The following is a 17268-nucleotide window of genomic DNA, read 5'->3' as shown; positions in this document are numbered from 1 at the left end:
TGAAGGATTGTGCTCTCTTTACTCTTTCCACTACATATTTAACAGAAAAGCCCACCTTGTCAGTCTTTAAAGATGAATTTTCCTCTTATATATGTAGTGGAGAGGTTTGAGAAAGCACAATCCTCGACATGTATTAACAGAAGATCGGAATTCGAGAAAATCTTCATCTATCTATGTATTGAATGAGGGAAGAATTCAAGAGAAAGGGAACAACTAATTCTAATGCATTTCAAAAGTAAGAGCAATTCAAATTGGATTGGAGTTGGTGAAAGCAATAAAGGTGTAATTTGCCTCCTGAGAGTTGAAAGATTTTGATGGGCTCGAGATCCTGGGTCCATAAGGCCCACAAAGATGCTCTCCCTTCCCAAACCAAAGCTTGCAAGTACAAGCATTCGTACTGCTCTTCATGTGGTTTCATGGCTAACCATTGAAAGAAGACTTGTTTACTTAAGGGCTTAGTAATACTCAAATTGTTTCCTTTTCCAACACACTTTTAATTGGACCAAAGAGGGACCCAGGTTAGACAATGATTGTGAACAAGAATGAGTACCAACCCTAAAATCACTGATTTAAATTCAAATTGTGCAGATCTGAAATGGTCCCAAACTCCAAACCTCCAAAAAAGAACAACTAGTAGTTACTGTTTCCAGATTCAAACCCATGACCATCTTGTCTCAGTGAAGCAACCTTACCATTGCTTTGGAAAAACTTGACAAATTCACCTCCAACCCAGTTCTAAAATCCAAGCAAAATTGGTTTGTTCTAACCAATTTCTCCAATAAGGGATCCTCAACTCAACTTGGTTGGTTCCAGTTGAACCAGATTGGTTAAATGTGTCAGAGAGTTGTAAAAGAAAAATCACCTGTAAAAGCTCCAGGTACACACACAGGTAAGTGCAACCTCTGATTCCATTCTTACTCGTGGTAACATCATAAAAATGAAGGCAGAAAACAAAAATAGTCCAATTGGACAAATACCCAAGGTATAAAATAGCAACTTATCCTGACATAAAACAAAAAGAACGAACTTGGACAGTTGGATAGAAGATAGAATTTAGTTAAGTGTCATTTTCAATCCATTCTGCAAACTAGTGGAATTCCTAGAGGACACAAGGAATTTCATTAAAATCCACTGAGCATTTGAAATTAGATTCCATACTGCATTCTCCCAGATTCAAACCCACAACCATGTTGCCATCTTGTCTCAGTGAAGCAACCTTATCATTGATTTGGACAAACTTGCAAATTCACCTCCAGCCCAGTTAACCCAAGCAAAATTGGTGTGTTGTAAACAATTTCTCCAGTAAGGGACTCATAACTCAACTTGGTTAGTTCTAGTTAGTCCTAGTTGAACCAGGTTGGTTAAATGGGTCAGAGTTTCAACAACAACATCAAGTCTTACCCCAAATAAATAGGTTGGTTACATGGATTCCAAATGTCAGAGTTAGGGGGAAAAGAAAAATCACCTGTAAAAGCTCCAGGTAGCTCCAGGTACACACACAGGCAAGTGCAGCCTCTGGTTTCCATCCTTGCTCGTGGTAACATCATAAAAACAAAGGCAGAAAACAAAGATAGTCCAATTGGACAAGTATCAAAGGCATACAAAGAGCAACTTATACTGACATTGTACAAAAAGAACAACTTGGATTTTTCGATAGGAGATAGAATTTAGTAGAAGTGTCGTTTCAATCCATTCTGAATACCACTGAAATTCATAGGGGACACAGGGAATTTCTTTAAAATCCACTGAGCATTTGAAATTAGATTCCATACTGCATTCTTCCAGACTTCCATTATAAGTAACAAAACAACTGAAAGGTTTTAATAGTTGAAATAATTCAGAATCTCAGGCCAAGGGAGAAAGTGCCAATGCTGAGCCGTCTCTGTGACCAAGTGAGACCTTCAACCAATCAAACAGATAATTCACCATGAAAATTGAAAGATGATGTTGAAGCACCACCAAGAAAATTCATATGCTACATCCGAGGTCCCGTTTCCTGACCTACTTTGAGCAATAACTGCCTTGACAGAGTAACAGGGCTGATAGGGACTTTACTATTCAACATGGGCATCCTGTCGCAAGGACTGTAGAACCCCACAGACTAGGGAAAAGGAAAATCCTAGACTGGGAGAACCCATAATAGCTGATCATGAATAACAGCACATATATTACCAAGAAGTATTACAAGCTTCACTATAGTTGGTTGAGAAGCAGATCGGCATCATCTGCATCAAGTCTACTGTTCTCCACTGTTAGGTCAAGATCAACACCAGTGCCTGATGAGTTAACTTCAGACATGTAAGCTTCATCCTCAACCCAATGACTCAGAGCATCCATCAACCGCTCCCTACTTGTCATGTCACCCTTCTCCTCACAAAGAGAAAAGAAGGCTGCAACATTTGTTGGCTTCGGTCGCCAGCTTTTTGCTCCCTCGGCTGATGCAGCTTCTTTCATACAGGATAAAGCTTTGGAAATTCGCTTTTGTGAGAGATGGCCCTCTGCAAGTATCTCCCATGTCGTTGAATTTGCCTTGCCCACTTCAATCACACGATCAAGAAAGCTCTCAGCCTTGTCCACTAACCCTTCTCTAACATACCACCCCATGAGAAGATTGCAGATTCTAGGGTCAAAGGTGGACCTAACCATCAGCCACTCCTCATATATCGTCTCTGCCCCTTCAATGTCGTCTATCCTTATCAAAGAAGCAATCATTGCATGGTAGCCCAAATTTGGAATTTTTGGAAAGCTTGATTTATAGATGTCCCATACCCGATAAATCTCTTCTTTCTTGCCAATGCTACTATATAGGTTAAGAAGATAATGATAAGATATCCGATCCCGACCTGTAATTCTACTCTCAACCTTTTTCAAGCACTCTTCAGCCTTCTCAAACTGTCCCATCTTCATGTACATTGTAGCCATTGTACTGTATGTAGTCCAGTTTGGAATTACACTGCTGTCCAAAGTCATCCTATTGAAAACTTCTTCCATCTCCTCCATGGACTCCATTGCTCCACAACAAGATATCCAGATATTGTAAGAATATAGATCTAAGGCAATATTCTTCTCCATCATCTCTGTTATCACTGAGTTGACTTTTTCAAATTCTCTGAGGTTCATGTAGAGTGTCATCATCACATTAAAAGGAAGTGCTTGCACAGCATAACCTCTCTTTTTCATTTCCTCCATGACGTATTCTGCCTTTTCTCTCATCTTAGCCTGGGCATAGGCGTTAAGAAGAGCACCATGTGTACGTCTGTCCTTAAAGGCCGAGGATAAATGTGAGAAATAATCTTCAGCCATGGAAATTCCATGCACTTTAGAGATCAAATCTAACTGGATCGCACTGTCACTGGAGGATATTCTAAACCTATCACCTTGATCAGTCATCCAATCGTAGACCTACAGCACAAGTTAGGAAAATTTATTGAGAATGCAAACATGTATCCTGAGTCCCTAGACTAAGTAAACTTGCTTCAATAGAAATATAGAAAGACCACAATCATAGATCCATAATATTTTCATCTCCTGCAAATTTTTATTTATATTAGATCCAAAGTATTCTCATTCTCATCTTAAGCTTGCATAGATGAATGGCACTATCTGTTGAATGATGTTTGTTTTTCTGCTACACTTATAAATTTTATCTCTCTGCCAGAAAATTTATTAATTTCAACGGTTCAAATTGCTGGTTATTAACAAATATGAGATTTTGTGTCATTAGGCAATGAGACTCTGTATGATACCTTTCCAACTCCTAAACATTTTTCTAACTAAAGCCTCAATGAATGAAGGGATGAACATTAAACCTAGCAGTAGTGCTGTACCATACCGTGGTGTCTCATAATAAGACAAAATTGTTCTGAATGGCTTTCCTAGAATGTCCATCCAAGTTGGTTTTTTCAGAATTGACAGCTTTAATTTGGCAAAAGTTCTTCCCACTTCCCAACCTAATCATGATATGCAGATAATTGATGGAAAAAGCAATATAGCTGACAGGAAAAGCACATTAATGTGCATAATCATAGATTTCATAATCTTCGTATTGTTCTCTGAAATTGGTCACATGCTGTTTGTTTTCATGCTTTGTATTGTATATTAAATGTTAATAAATCAGAATCAAAATACTTCTTGTGGTATCATGGTTAGTCTCCTACTCCAACTCTTTATTTTATTAATAGAAAAATCTATCACATAGAGACTAACATTGATTCCTTCTTTTGATACAAGTATATATCCAGAAAAGGGCTTGAGGGAAATGGATATGTGTGGTTTCTTCTTCAAGAAATTTGAACCTAGTGAAAGATGCTCTTCTGTGTTGATGGTATTAGATGCCAACGGTAGCTGTGAGTTAATTATCAGAACTGAAACATGAAGTGCCTAACAATGTTAGCATTCATTGTTAAATTGTAGAAGCTATGCGGGTTCATTCTTGCATTATGCGTTTGGGTTGACGATTTTAGATTACAGGATTCGTCCAGTTTCCGTAGTAAAAATAAAGCCTTGTAATGAAAAGAACATTTTCTTTCACTGAAACAGAATGAGAGAGAATTTCTCAAACTAGTTAGATAGCATGATTTTAAATTGGCATGCAGCAGCAGAAAGTAACATAAATTGGATAGCAAACTTAACTCTGAAATAATTTACAGATAGCTTCACCATTTCAAATCTAGCAATTTAATCCAAACCCACCAAGAAAATCACCAGAAGGCTATATCTAATACATTCATATAAAGTAATCGACACTACCGCAGTAGCCTTATCAGTAGAGGAAAAAAAAAGGGTTTTTTTTTTCTTTCTTCTAAATTGTTATCGAAGTACCTCGAGGGCGAGCTTGAACCGCCGGAATTTCCTCAATTCCTTCGCAACCCGGCAAAGCTCCCATTTTGTAAGCCTCCTTCCCTCCTCCTCCTCCCACTGATTAAGAACAGAGGAAGAACCCAGCTCGGGATCATCCAAAAACGCTATTCTCCGGTAAAGAGCACTCCATTTCAATGGAGCCCTATTCTCGTAATCTACAGTACCGTAGCTATGAATTTGCGAAATCGAACATTGAATCGAATTCGTCCGGCCTCTGCTTAATCGAACACCAATAGGATGATTAAACCCTAAAGAAGATGGAGAATTGAAAAACAATGATGAGAGGGGGAGAGGCTGTAGAGGATATGAGGTCCGAATAGAAGTGTTTAGAAGCATGTTCGCTAGTTCAAGTGAGCTTCAGAGGTTTAGGGTTCAGAAACAGTAAGGCTCATCGAGGGACTAGAAAGAAGAGCACGCTCGAAGAGATAACGAATTTAAAATTTCTTCTATTTTTGTAGTTTCTTTCCAGGTGTCAGTTAATAGAATGGACCGGGCCCTTATCTAATGGATCCATTTTAACGTTATAATTCAGCCCAAGCATTAAAGAATATGGGCCTCCAGGCCCAGTACCTTAGCCAGGCTTGGGCCCACTCGCTAGGTTTTCCTATAAACTCGATGGCTTCGCCCGTCACTGTCGTCGCTCCCAAAAGAAATTCACGATACTGAGCTTGTAAGAAATGGCGGGAAAGTTGCACTGAAACCCTATATTCCATCTGTTCTCTCCTTGTAGCGATTATTCTTCCAAGGTTTGAATTAAGGTGAAACCTGAAGAAATGGAAGACCCATTTTCCGTAATCGACCATGGGTGTGAGTATTCATCTTCTCAAGAAGAACGCTTTGGCCACATTAGGTTTTGCGGCGACTCGGAAGATGTTCCTGATGTTCCTTCCGGCGACGAATCAACTCAAAGAGAAGGAATTTCAGTGGATCCTACTGGAATTATGATTTGCTCTTTACCAGAAACTCCGAACAATCATTCGGACGAGTTTCTAACGCCGCGAGAAAATCTTGTGGTGAGCTCACAGGAAAAGACGATGAATCTTGCGGTCAGAGGTGCTGATGATCGTCACGGGAAGCTTAAAACCAGTGATATTTCTACTGAACAATTTGCAACCGTTGATTTGGGTGAAAATAATGATCCTCGGTTTTCAACAGAGAAGTCCCCATCAAAGAAGGGTAAGGAGGTTTTGGGATTCTCAAGGGAGTCTTCTTCGGGAAGGAAGAGAGTTACAGGGGATACTCTGGGTGGGATTGGCTCTCCTGGTTGTGAAGTTCGTGCAGATAATGTTGCAGGGGAATCTGGTGAATCTGCTCTGGGGAAAAACTTAGCGCTTTTGAAGAATTTAGGGCTTTTGCAGCAAAACCTTTTGACTGCCAGTCTGCAATCTGGAGGAGTTGGTGCAGGTACTCCTATCGACGAGGCATTTGCTGGTACAGAGTCCAAGAACGATGCATCTAAGGTGGTTTCACCATCGAAAACAACTGATAAAGACCCAGAGTTTAGTGTACACAGGAACAATGAAGCTAAGAAGATCTCCCAGGGAAGGTCACCATCTGAAAATGCATCCAAGCATGTAAATGGACGGCGGGAACTCCCTGCTTCGATTCGTGGGTTAGTGGAGAATTCAGCTAAGCGGATGATTCCTCCTGGAACCCCTTCCTTGGAAAATCAGTCTTTCGAGTCTCTTATGGATGCCATGGCCAGACTTTGTGGAGAACAGAATGCAACCACTGAATCGGGAAATGTTGACATTTTGCAAACTGTAGAACAGCGGGGCTTGACATTCCCTCGTCCTCGATGGTGGCAACAGGAAAGGTTTTGAAAGAGAAAGTAGAAAGAGTTCTGGGTAAAATGGTACAGAAAATAGTGCTTAGTGATATTGAACTTGACAGCCATGAATTAGTACAAAACTGAAACTTTTGAAGCAGAAGCTGCTGTTTTTGCCTATAAATATCTTTGTTTTCTGTAAGAGAAACTTGTTTTGTTTATTATGTGAGGTTTTGTTCACAGAATGCAGGTAATTTCATAGTGTAAAATCCTGTTCTTTGTTGATCATCTATTTTTTTTTTTTTAAAATCTGGAATCCTTTTTATTGCTTGAAGAGCTTCAAGAATCTTCAGTTCCATCATTCAGAGCATGATGGTGGGTAGAAGATGTAAAGAACCTTAATTTCAAATTTGGTTCATCGTTCGGGGTGTGGATCAGGAGACCCTTCTTCAAATTTCTGGAGCATATAGCATTGTTGTTAAGGTCTGGTGGGAACTGAGGTGGGGTTAACTTCTATGATATGTTGGTCTTTGCCAACTGAACGAATCCCTTCATGTTTGAACAGAAATCAATATAATCAATTCTTTCCTAAGCCTGTATTCGCGTCTCCTACTTTGTTGATTGAAGTTATAATGGTTTCTTAAAAAATGAAGTTGCAAATTTGCAATGGGAACGGAAAAAATTACCAGTTACACATCAAACACTCACTTTCCATTCCTACTTCCAATTTCTTAATTAGTGGGGACTGGGGAGGCAAAGGTAAGAACTAGGAATGGCATCTTGACATGGAATCTCAAAAAGATGCGAGAACGTTTTGAGCTTGCATTTCAACTGAAGCAACCATAACATTTTTTTGCCATCATCATTCTCAACGAATCACCTTGGAAACCACTGAATCAAAGAAGCTATCCAAAAAAAAAAAAAAAAAAAAAAATCCATCACTGTTGTGATAACGAGAAGGGAAGCATATTGCAAAGTTTATTTGCAAGGTAATAACTAAAATAAGTACATGTTGAGCTCAGCTCCCTCAAGCTCTAGACAGAACTTCCATTGTAATGCTGAGCCATATATTACAAGCTCCTGTCAGCCTATACACATAACAATTAGACAGAAGGGTAAAAGAGGAAGAAAGAAAAAGACCCACAAAAATCCATCACTTAACATTTCAAAAGTATCAACAGATCAGGATGCCTATATCCAGGAATGTGGGAAAGAGGGTGTATGGGTACTAAGAAAAAAGCAACTCTGAAACTGAATTTACATATACTCCTCCATCGCAGCAAGCAGAAAAAGCACTGACCGTGGATGCTATCTCCAGGTCCAGCAAAAGTGTATCTATATAAGCTCTTGTTATTCAAAAAGTTGGGTATGAGCATGCAATGTCATGGACAGATATCATTTGCCTGAACAACACTGCAACTGCTTGCCTTTTGAGTGCTGAAGCTTGATGTCGGTAGAAGCTCTGCCTGAGGGAAAGCACCGTTAGATGGAATGTCCAATAATAGGTCTTGATCAGAACTATCATCGGTGAACTGAAATGAATCCAGCATGAGAGAGTTGCCATCATTAGGAACAGCAAACAAACTTCTTGGACTGAAGCAATAGCTGTCACTGTTGATGGGGTCCTTTGTATCATAGCCAGCCTTTGTTAACCCCCTCCTGGGGCTTCTCACAGTGGCTTTTGGTTCTGAAATATAAAAGGCATTTGTTAGACTTAAAAGTTACTTTATGGAACACATGCAAGATTATAGCAATAGTTGATTTATATAAGGTACATGCGATGGGAAAGCCTTGAACTATATTTTTTTCCAAGCATGCAAGTATAAATGTCCAAGGGTTTTAGGAGGTTTAATTGTCTGAAGCATTTAAATTCTTTTATCCCCACAGGGTATGAGAAACCTTTAAATGTTAGATCTCACAGCAAGACTTGGATGCATTTACCTCAAAATCCATGCAAAGGATAGTAGAACATAAATAGAAAAAATCTTTTGATTCCAGAAAATTCAAACTACAGGGGAAGTCAGATGGTTGTCTCTCTGACTACTCAAAAAGTTTTCTGGCTTTTCTCTAAAAGAAAGTTTAAGATGTTATAGTTGGTCTGTTTATGGGCATATATCCTGTCCCGCAACTCATCTACTGACTGAACAATCTAAATAATATATCAGTATGTCCACCAGTTGTAGGCAACAACATTTACATATACTTCATAAAAGTAGGCAAGCATTCAAGCAAATATACAACACAAACCTAGTCATATCAATGTAAATCTTATGCTAATTATAATGAAAGGTACAATGAAACAGTATTCAAAAGAAGATGAAAGAATCAGAGAGATTTTGAATTTGTAATTGTTTCAGCTCTATGATTGTCTTAACAAATGCAGGGAACTTGTATAAAAATAAGTTCACAAGAGGTACTAAAAGGACAAATTTTGTAGACTGGAAAATATATTACCTTGGAAGTCATGATTTTGCCCATCTCGTGGTCTTTTGCCAGGTAAAATATCACTTGAACCAGGAAGACTGATTCTGTTACTCTCTCCCTTATCTTCTGCAACCTTTTTACCTTTAACATCCTAGAGCCAAAAAATAAAGAAGAAAGAAAATAAGTAGGTATATTTTTCAATGAAAATAAACCAAATCAAGTTGTCATGGATATGATATAATACAATGATACCTTAAGCAGATTATGCTGTTCTACCCATTTTGACTTTGTCAAATTGAGTAACACAAGCCTCTTTAGAGATTTGCAGTCTTCAGTGTTCATCAGTCCTGAAAAAGATAGATCAAAGACTCCTTCCGCAAGCAATTGCTGAAAGGAAGAGAAGTTCTCCTTGAATTGAGGGCTGTCAAACATGCTTTTGAGGCTGTACATGTGATTACAAGAAAAGAAGAAAAAAAATTCAGAGCACAAACTGGGCATTTTTATTTACACTCAACATACAAAATCACAGTATGCAGGGTTGCTGTTTTACAAAACTCAAGGTTAGAAAAATGACCAGAAAGCACAAGAAATGAGTAACCGACCAGTGTTCAATTATGTATTTCAATGTGTAAAATTACAGAAACATTCCTTCAGTAACCAAAGGAAGTAATGCACTGTTTCTGACATTCGTAACAAAAAACAATGATTATGGTCTGGCCCAACCATGTCAAATCATGAATTCATTTGCTTCATAGCACCACCATGACCATAACAAAGATTTAACCGAAGTTGCTAACCTATCAGGAAGTCCACCAGCATCCGCAGAAGGTAAATACTTCATCAGCCGCTCTTGTTCTTCATGAGTCAAATGGTATGTAAACCCCTCAAAGCTAACAACTTCCTACTCCAAACATGGACTGCAATCATGTGAGTTAAAGAACAACTCAAGGAAAAATGCGATACTAGCAATTCCTGTTCCAACAATTGGTTTCCATAAAATATCCAATAGATGGAAATGTTAGATGCAAACATACAGCCTGAACGAGGATCTTCTTTGTACAATTACATTAAAAGTTTAGAAGCAAATACTTACTTCTAGATCTAAGGATCTGAGTGGTGAGTTGTGACTCTGTAGAAGTTGAAATCTCTCAATAAGGGATTTGTCCCTGCAATGTAAAAAGACACCACATTACTACTAGAATTAAGTTCATAAGGTGTAGCATCTAGCTCCTCCTACATGCACTATGTGGTTTATAGCTTAAACAAAACCCCAGAATTGCTTCAATATTACACCAAGTGAAGCCAAATGCAGAAAATAAGTTTTGTGTTTAAATAAGCTGAAATTTCTGATCAGGATTTAGCTATTTCAAACAGCTTTTTCTTAGGTATTCTCAGCTTCTGGCTTTTGTAAGAGATGAAATAAAGCATTTAGTTCTTCTTTTAGAACTATACTCAGAACAGAAAACTATATCATTTATTTCTCAAACGAATAATTTTAAATATCAAACTGCCGCTATTTCTACCAAGTTCTGTATGTAGCCTTCTCATTCCTCCAATATCCAAGACCAGTAACTAGACATTCATTGCTTGTGCTCACCATGTATGAACACATGGATAAAACTAATTAAAATTGGGGTCTCATTCCACATTTCTACCAGGGTGTAGCATGTTAGCATCTGGGCCTATGCAACACCTGTACTGAGTTCTCCACTGTTGCCAGAAAACTAAAATGACTCATGAGTTAACACACAATGACCAGTAAGTACCTTTTGGTATGCTCTAGTTGTATCCCTTGTCCAGTAGACTTCTTCATTTTCTCACTGCTAATCCTTGGAAAATTTTTGCCTCTATCATCATTATGTACAAGATGAGATGCAGAACCTGAGTAAACATCACTTATTGGGTTTGCTTTGTTATCTACTGAAAGTGAGCTGGCCTCAGATTCCTCCTCTCGAGATGCCAAGCCTGGATGCTTAATGAGAACACCACCATGTCCTATCTCTACAGAGACCATTGGGGTGTCATTTTCAAAAATTAAATCTTCTTCTGACGATCCAGAGAAGTTAGATGAAGCCTGCTGCTCATGCAAAATAGAGCATAGGTCCTTCGTAAGTTTTTCAACAGGAGATGGCTTGGAGCGACTCACGCAAGTCCTCTTTCTTGATGGTACCAGTGAATCCCACACAGCTGATTGGGCTGGCCCTGAAAAAAGTTTAATCAGATTAAAGTGTGTAGATTTACTTGAGTAAAGTGTGCATACACTATGCAATAAAACCTGATCATGACATCATCGTTAGTAGTCTGTATAAGAACTAGTATCCCTTACAAAAATTTGTTCTGTCAATTATTCCAACTGTGATTAGTAATTGGTTAACTGAGTCCACAATAAGTGGAGATCCATGTTGAACAGTGAAAATTTTCATCCAGGGAACAGTGTATATAGTAGCTTAGCCTGAAAGTGACTGGATGAAAAGAATTTGAAAACATGAGTTTGTTGGTTAATTTCCACTCCAGATAGGGTGTCATATTTATGTTTCATTCACAACATGGGGCTGTTTTCCAGTAATGCCCATTTTCAACAATGAAGGCACACTGAACAATTATGCACCTAATGCCTCATTCTTTAAAACTTACTGCATAAGAATCTCAATGAATCTCAACACTATGAGATAAGTATACTAGCTAAGAACCCACAACACTTGAAGAACAGTCCAACCTGTTAACTCATTTGCATCTGTACCACCAAACTGCGCACAGCTTTCAGAGTATGATATTGCTGATCCTGAACTTGATCTATTACTTGCCTCATCCTCCGGAAACTTCAGGAAGTTCTGGTCAAATTCTGGAGCTTCCCCTTCCACTACCTCATTATCATGAATATGTTTTCTTTTTTGTAGTCTCACATCTTTAGCCTTGATAGATATGCTTTTCACTTTTGGAACTTTGTACTCTTCAAGATCATCAGTTTCTATTCGCGCGTGTAATGGGGTGTAATTTGCAAGTGTTCCCTTTGTTCTCCATCGAGAACCACATGCATTGCACAGTACTGGCTTCTCCGGTGGTCCATTGCGCCAAAGAGGGGTGCCTGTTGAAATATTTGATTATCAGAAACGAATTATAATAAGAATTTGATCAAACAGTAAATCAGTAGAGTGGATTAGATGTAGAAGAACCAACAAAGTCAAGCTCTCCCACCCAAGTCTGAAAGCAAAGATTATATAACCCTCAATACATTCATTTCCAAGTCCAAGAAAATTGCAATGTCATCTTACTGCATTTCAGTTTTCAACAGCTTAAAACACTAATAGCTTCTTAACAGCATTACCAAAGCTGTAAAACATGACAGCACCCATCCATTGACTGTGTGTCTATAGATTACATGCAAACCACTGAACATCCCAAGTTCTCAAAGAATGTCTTTATCATAACATGGTTTGGGCTGTTTTGCAATGGATGCTGTGAAGGCCCACAAGCAGTGTACAATAACACAACATGTAGTAACTTGAACTATGAACCTACAGATATCTATTTCTGTGTTGCAAGACTGAATAACGTCTACAGGCCATTGAAAAGAATAGAATCTTCAAATTCGTCTTATACTATTGACAAGATTGTAGCAAATACATGTTATATAGCCTGCATATAGAATCTTATCCACATGGTTCCATCTAGCACCTGACAAGTAGGCAGGGGACACTTCAAAGTATAGACAAGCCCTAGGATTCTACGCTTGACAACCAAGCTGCTGTGGTCCTTTAAGATGTGAAAATCTTCAAACAAATTTCTAGCAGCAACAGTGTCTTTCTTCCAAGTCATGAATGATTTAAAACCATCTAACCCTTCTATAATTACATTTCATTCATCATCATCCCTTGTGTAAATAAAATAAGTTAACAAAACATGATGACAGTATAAACCAAGTACTATTTCAAAATGTAATGGTTCTTTTCAAGCCATGTATACAGGTTCCCATTGTAGTTATTTATAAGGCCATGTATAGATTGACTGACAATGAAGCCCACATTCACACTGGCATATGCTTCAGAGTTCAGACACAAAAGTTTAAAATTAAGATGATGATCTAAACAGTACCATGCTTACATGTAACTTCAGTTACGATGCATGTAATGAAGACTTGGCAAGCCAAACCAAGTTAAACTCAGACTGTAAAATCCATTTGCATAACACTGATTTGGTCAAACAAAAATAAATTGATGTTGTCTGATAGCTTACTGAGATTAAAAGCAGAAAACCATCCACCCCACCTGTCACTAAACAAACTTCTCAAAAGGAGGCTCTAAAGCATAGACAAGAAATATGGAAGGACTTGAGAAACAGACTGACTTCAGGAGGGATTCCTCATTACAATGCAATGCAGAAATGCAGCAGTTAGCTCACACTGATGCATCGGTATTTGGTGAAGCCCCTATGTCAAATACATGTACATATATTGATTCAGTGATTCTCATGCACCCCCTCCATTTCTTCTTTATTTCATGCATAATGACTTCTTAGTTATATTCTTCTCAGTAGAAAGACCACATAAGAAGTACAATACTGTCTAAGCATTTGAGGTTTTATTGAATGGATTCTGTAGTGATTTCATTCCTTAAGAAACTATAACCACAGAGTCTCACACTAATATCACATGCTTTTCATGGGTCGTTTTAACTTTTGAGTTTTATAAATTGAACACTTCACCTGGTCCTAGACCTACTGTGTGCAGCACATAATGAGGAGAAAATGTGGTATAAACCATCCGCACATGTAAGGTTACTTTCAGTAGATCTTGTGACAATGTTTGTACACTTATAGCTCCATAATTGAGTAACACCTCATTTTGTGTTGAGAAAAATAGTACCTCCATACTTAAGTTTCCTAAATCAGCACTCAAACAGTAATCAATTGTAACCCCAACCGTTACAGCAAAGGATGAAGAAATAAAATTCCTCAATAAAGCAATGTCAGACTGTTGAAACAATTTACAGAAGCTAAAGAATGAAGCCTGAACGAAATAAACCCCTCAATGAAAAGTTTAAACTAAACAAGAAGACAAGGTGAAGATCCATTCTTGAGAGTTCAGCACATCAAACAAAGAACTGTAGTCGGACAAGTTAAAGAACATCAAGTACTTAGAACGCTGTGATACAGTTCACAGATGAAATTAGAATAACGAGGCCCTGGAGTCAACCACAGGGCTGATTCTCAAGCAAGAACATTTGGGCTGAAAGCTTAGCCTGAATGAATTTGCATTGTAATGATGACACTGCCAGCGGCACCACCAATTCAAGTATGCTTCACTTCAATAGCAAACTCCCCAGTTTTACGGGTGTCTAGCAAACTGTAAATAAAAGATTTATTTTCTAAGTGAAAATTTGAAGGCAATGACATTCACTGCTAATGTGCACTTAATAGTCAGCTTGAAAAACTGTTGAAGGGACAACCCTTCAGGTGGAGATCATATTTGGTGAAATGAAGTAGATGGTTGTTAAATGATTTAAGAAATGACTGAACTTCAGCAGAAATTATTTAGGAATTTCCAGAAGCCATCATTGAGTGTACCAAATCAATCAGAGGCCAGAAGAACATGAGACTGAGAGGAAAATACTCAGAAGAATACCATTTGAAGCACTAAAGGATTTCAAGCATGGTTTCACCAAAGTACATTTGTCTCAAAAGTACAATCAAATTTGACCTCAAGAGATTTTTATAACCTCTAGTATCACGCCGAAGCTCTTGTTAAAGCAAAAAGATCCATTTGAGCAATGGCCTCTAACCACCATTTTCACTGTAGTTTGAAATATTACTTGCACAAATGCAAGAAGAGGCTAGGAGCTCAGAAGAACACAAAAACACCAAAGAATTGGAATAAAAGAAGAACCCAGACAAATCAATTCTACACACAAATTCATACACGTATAAGCATTTAAAAAAATACAAAGGCTTTCAATTGGATCATTTCTATTCAATAACGTTAAGAACCGAAATTAATTAAGAAGAAAACAAAAAAACATTTCCCCATCCTGATTGTTCTTCTTGTTCTAACCAGTTCTCATTCAGATATACTAGCATGTTGGACTGTTCTTACACAGAATTATTATTAATCCAAATTCACAAGGTCCACTTACGAACGAGAAATTAGAGAAAGAGAATCCAAAATTTTCTTGAATATTCAGTTAAAAAAATTATCAAGCGACCACGGAAAACGAACATGGACTCACTTGTAACGCCACAGTGGTAGCAAGGTCCTTGTTTACCCATGCCTCTCTCCCCAACTTATCTCCGGGAAAAAAAGATTCAGAAAACACAAAACGAAGGGAGGAAAGAAAAAGCACTAATTTTCTTGCCCCAAAAAAAAAATTCGGAAAAATATTGGGGAAAATACTCTTCAATTCTCTCACGAGAATACTACTGGGTCTGGAAGTTTTTCTGCTAAAACCCAGGAAGAGTTTGCAGAATAAACCAAAAACCCATATAGAACTAAAAAAAAGTCTGTCTTTCAGACTCAGAAAATCACATAAAAATAGCAGAAACAGAGAACAAATCAGAAGGATTGAAATGGGCGTTTATCAGGGAATCTGTAAAATCCAGTGCAAGGGAAAAAAAACGCCCCCAAAAGAAATCCCATTAAAGGTGTGGAAAGGAAGGTGAAAGGAAGGCTGTTTCCATGACCTCTTGCTGTTGTTGCCCTCTATTGTATATAGAGTAAATGTTCAGCTTTCATTGCTTTATTTTGGTGTTATGGAAATCTTTCAATTTCTTCCTCTTTTTATTTTTTTGAAAATCATTTTTCTCCTTCATTTTATAATGGAGTAAGGGCAGAGTTAAGTGACTACACATCCCATGTTGACTCTGGACTTTTCTGCATTTGATTTCTAAACCCCAAAAGAAAAAAAGGGTAAAATTTGACAGATAAATTTAAAATAAAGCGAGAAACAGTATAGAAGAAATTAGGATAAATTAATTTCTGCAGGCAGATTAAACCATGAAGCCAGAGAGGGGGAAAAAAATTGTAATAAACTAATGTTTCTGTACCTGACTTTCATGTTTGGTTGGGGAGTGGGGGGAGGGGAATTATTTATCATTTATTTACCTTTTTAATTTATGAAGTTATTTATTATTATTATTATTTGGTGAGCCCAACTGAAAATGTGTATTTTATCAACAAAGCAGTTGTCTAATTGAGCACACTGATGATGTAGTGCATCACAGATGCACGGGAATCTCAATGCATCAATGATCAACACCTCCTTGTGGGGCCTATCTAGGTAGGCAAGCTCGAGGATCTCGCTTCTCTTAGTCACGGTAGTCGTTTTGTGCTCTTTTTTCATTTTTTTTTATCACATAGTAAAAATTATGACCATCTTTGAGTATTAACAAAATGAATTAGACGTGAAACTCTAATGGATACCATTTAAAGCTTACCCCCTAAGGTGTGGAAGAAAGGTATTATAAGAACACAATCCTCTACTTATAGAGGTATAACAACCAAACTCAAAATTCAAGTAAACCCAATATCATCTCCAAGATTATAGACCCGTTGATGCATTTAGTCTATGACTCACTTTCGATCAACTATCCCTGATTGAAATTGTTTGGGCGTTGCACATTAAATGTATAGTACTGTGTTGCGTACGGTTGAGATCGAAACTAGAACCGAGATTTTGATCTCAACTATTTATTTTGCAAAAGTTTTTTTTTCATACAAAGATGTTTTTTATATTAATATAAAAAATGAGATATTACATATGCCTCGACAAGAGTTGAACCCACGACTTCTTCACTAAAAAGTGTTAGTTTTTACATATTAAACTTGACCCTTAATTCAATCTTAATTGGATGCAACACTGTGCTACGCAGCACCCAAGTAGAGCTCACCCTTGATATGCTGTTGTATGGAAGCTGAGGTTCATCCAGATCAGCTTGCGCACACCTTGATTACATCTTCAGGGGGAAGACGCTGTTTGCAAGGGTTGAACCCATTATTTCTTCGCTGAGAAGTATAAATCTCTGCCACTTTACCAACCCTATATCTTTATATGCTGCTGTACCGAATCCTAAGTTGCACATATGTATTATTATTTTCTCTGTTTACCAAAAAAAAATTATTATTTTCTCTTACTAAAAAAAAAAAAAAAATTTCGGTTTAAAAAATTAAAAAGAATACATTATATTCCTCGCCAGCACTCAGACAACTTAAATGGGTCCCACAGAAC

General features: G+C 37.8%; 2 protein-coding genes across 3 annotated transcripts; both read right to left on the bottom strand.

Annotated features, from left to right (window-relative positions):
* Window positions 1–1317: 1317 nt before the first annotated feature.
* LOC149013104 (Tetratricopeptide repeat (TPR)-like superfamily protein) lies at window positions 1318–5301 on the bottom strand. Its single transcript, XM_089159826.1, has 2 exons — window positions 4822–5301; window positions 1318–3402 (listed from the first exon to the last, which is right to left on the bottom strand). Exons 1-2 carry the CDS (start codon window positions 5194–5196, stop codon window positions 2194–2196), a joined length of 1584 nt encoding a protein of 527 aa, XP_089015952.1. The 5' UTR covers window positions 5197–5301; the 3' UTR covers window positions 1318–2193.
* Window positions 5302–7570: 2269 nt separating this feature from the next.
* On the bottom strand, window positions 7571–15403 carry LOC149013103 (GATA transcription factor 26-like). Of its 2 annotated transcripts, none has more exons than XM_089158448.1 (8): window positions 15274–15403; window positions 11769–12137; window positions 10819–11254; window positions 10146–10218; window positions 9850–9953; window positions 9305–9494; window positions 9083–9203; window positions 7571–8315 (listed from the first exon to the last, which is right to left on the bottom strand). In XM_089158448.1, exons 1-8 carry the CDS (start codon window positions 15311–15313, stop codon window positions 8011–8013), a joined length of 1638 nt encoding a protein of 545 aa, XP_089014574.1. In that variant the 5' UTR covers window positions 15314–15403; the 3' UTR covers window positions 7571–8010. The 2 variants fall into 2 exon arrangements, with proteins under 2 accessions (XP_089014574.1, XP_089014575.1); XM_089158449.1 differs by having other exon boundaries at window positions 10819–11248.
* Between the last annotated feature and the right edge of the window lie 1865 nt (window positions 15404–17268).

Source organism: Hakea prostrata, chromosome 6, assembly GCF_041222555.1.
Source record: "Hakea prostrata isolate BN-2017 chromosome 6, UWA_Hpros_2, whole genome shotgun sequence".
In the NCBI taxonomy this organism is placed as follows: Eukaryota; Viridiplantae; Streptophyta; class Magnoliopsida; order Proteales; family Proteaceae; genus Hakea; species Hakea prostrata.
This window is presented reverse-complemented; position numbering and strand designations above follow the sequence as displayed.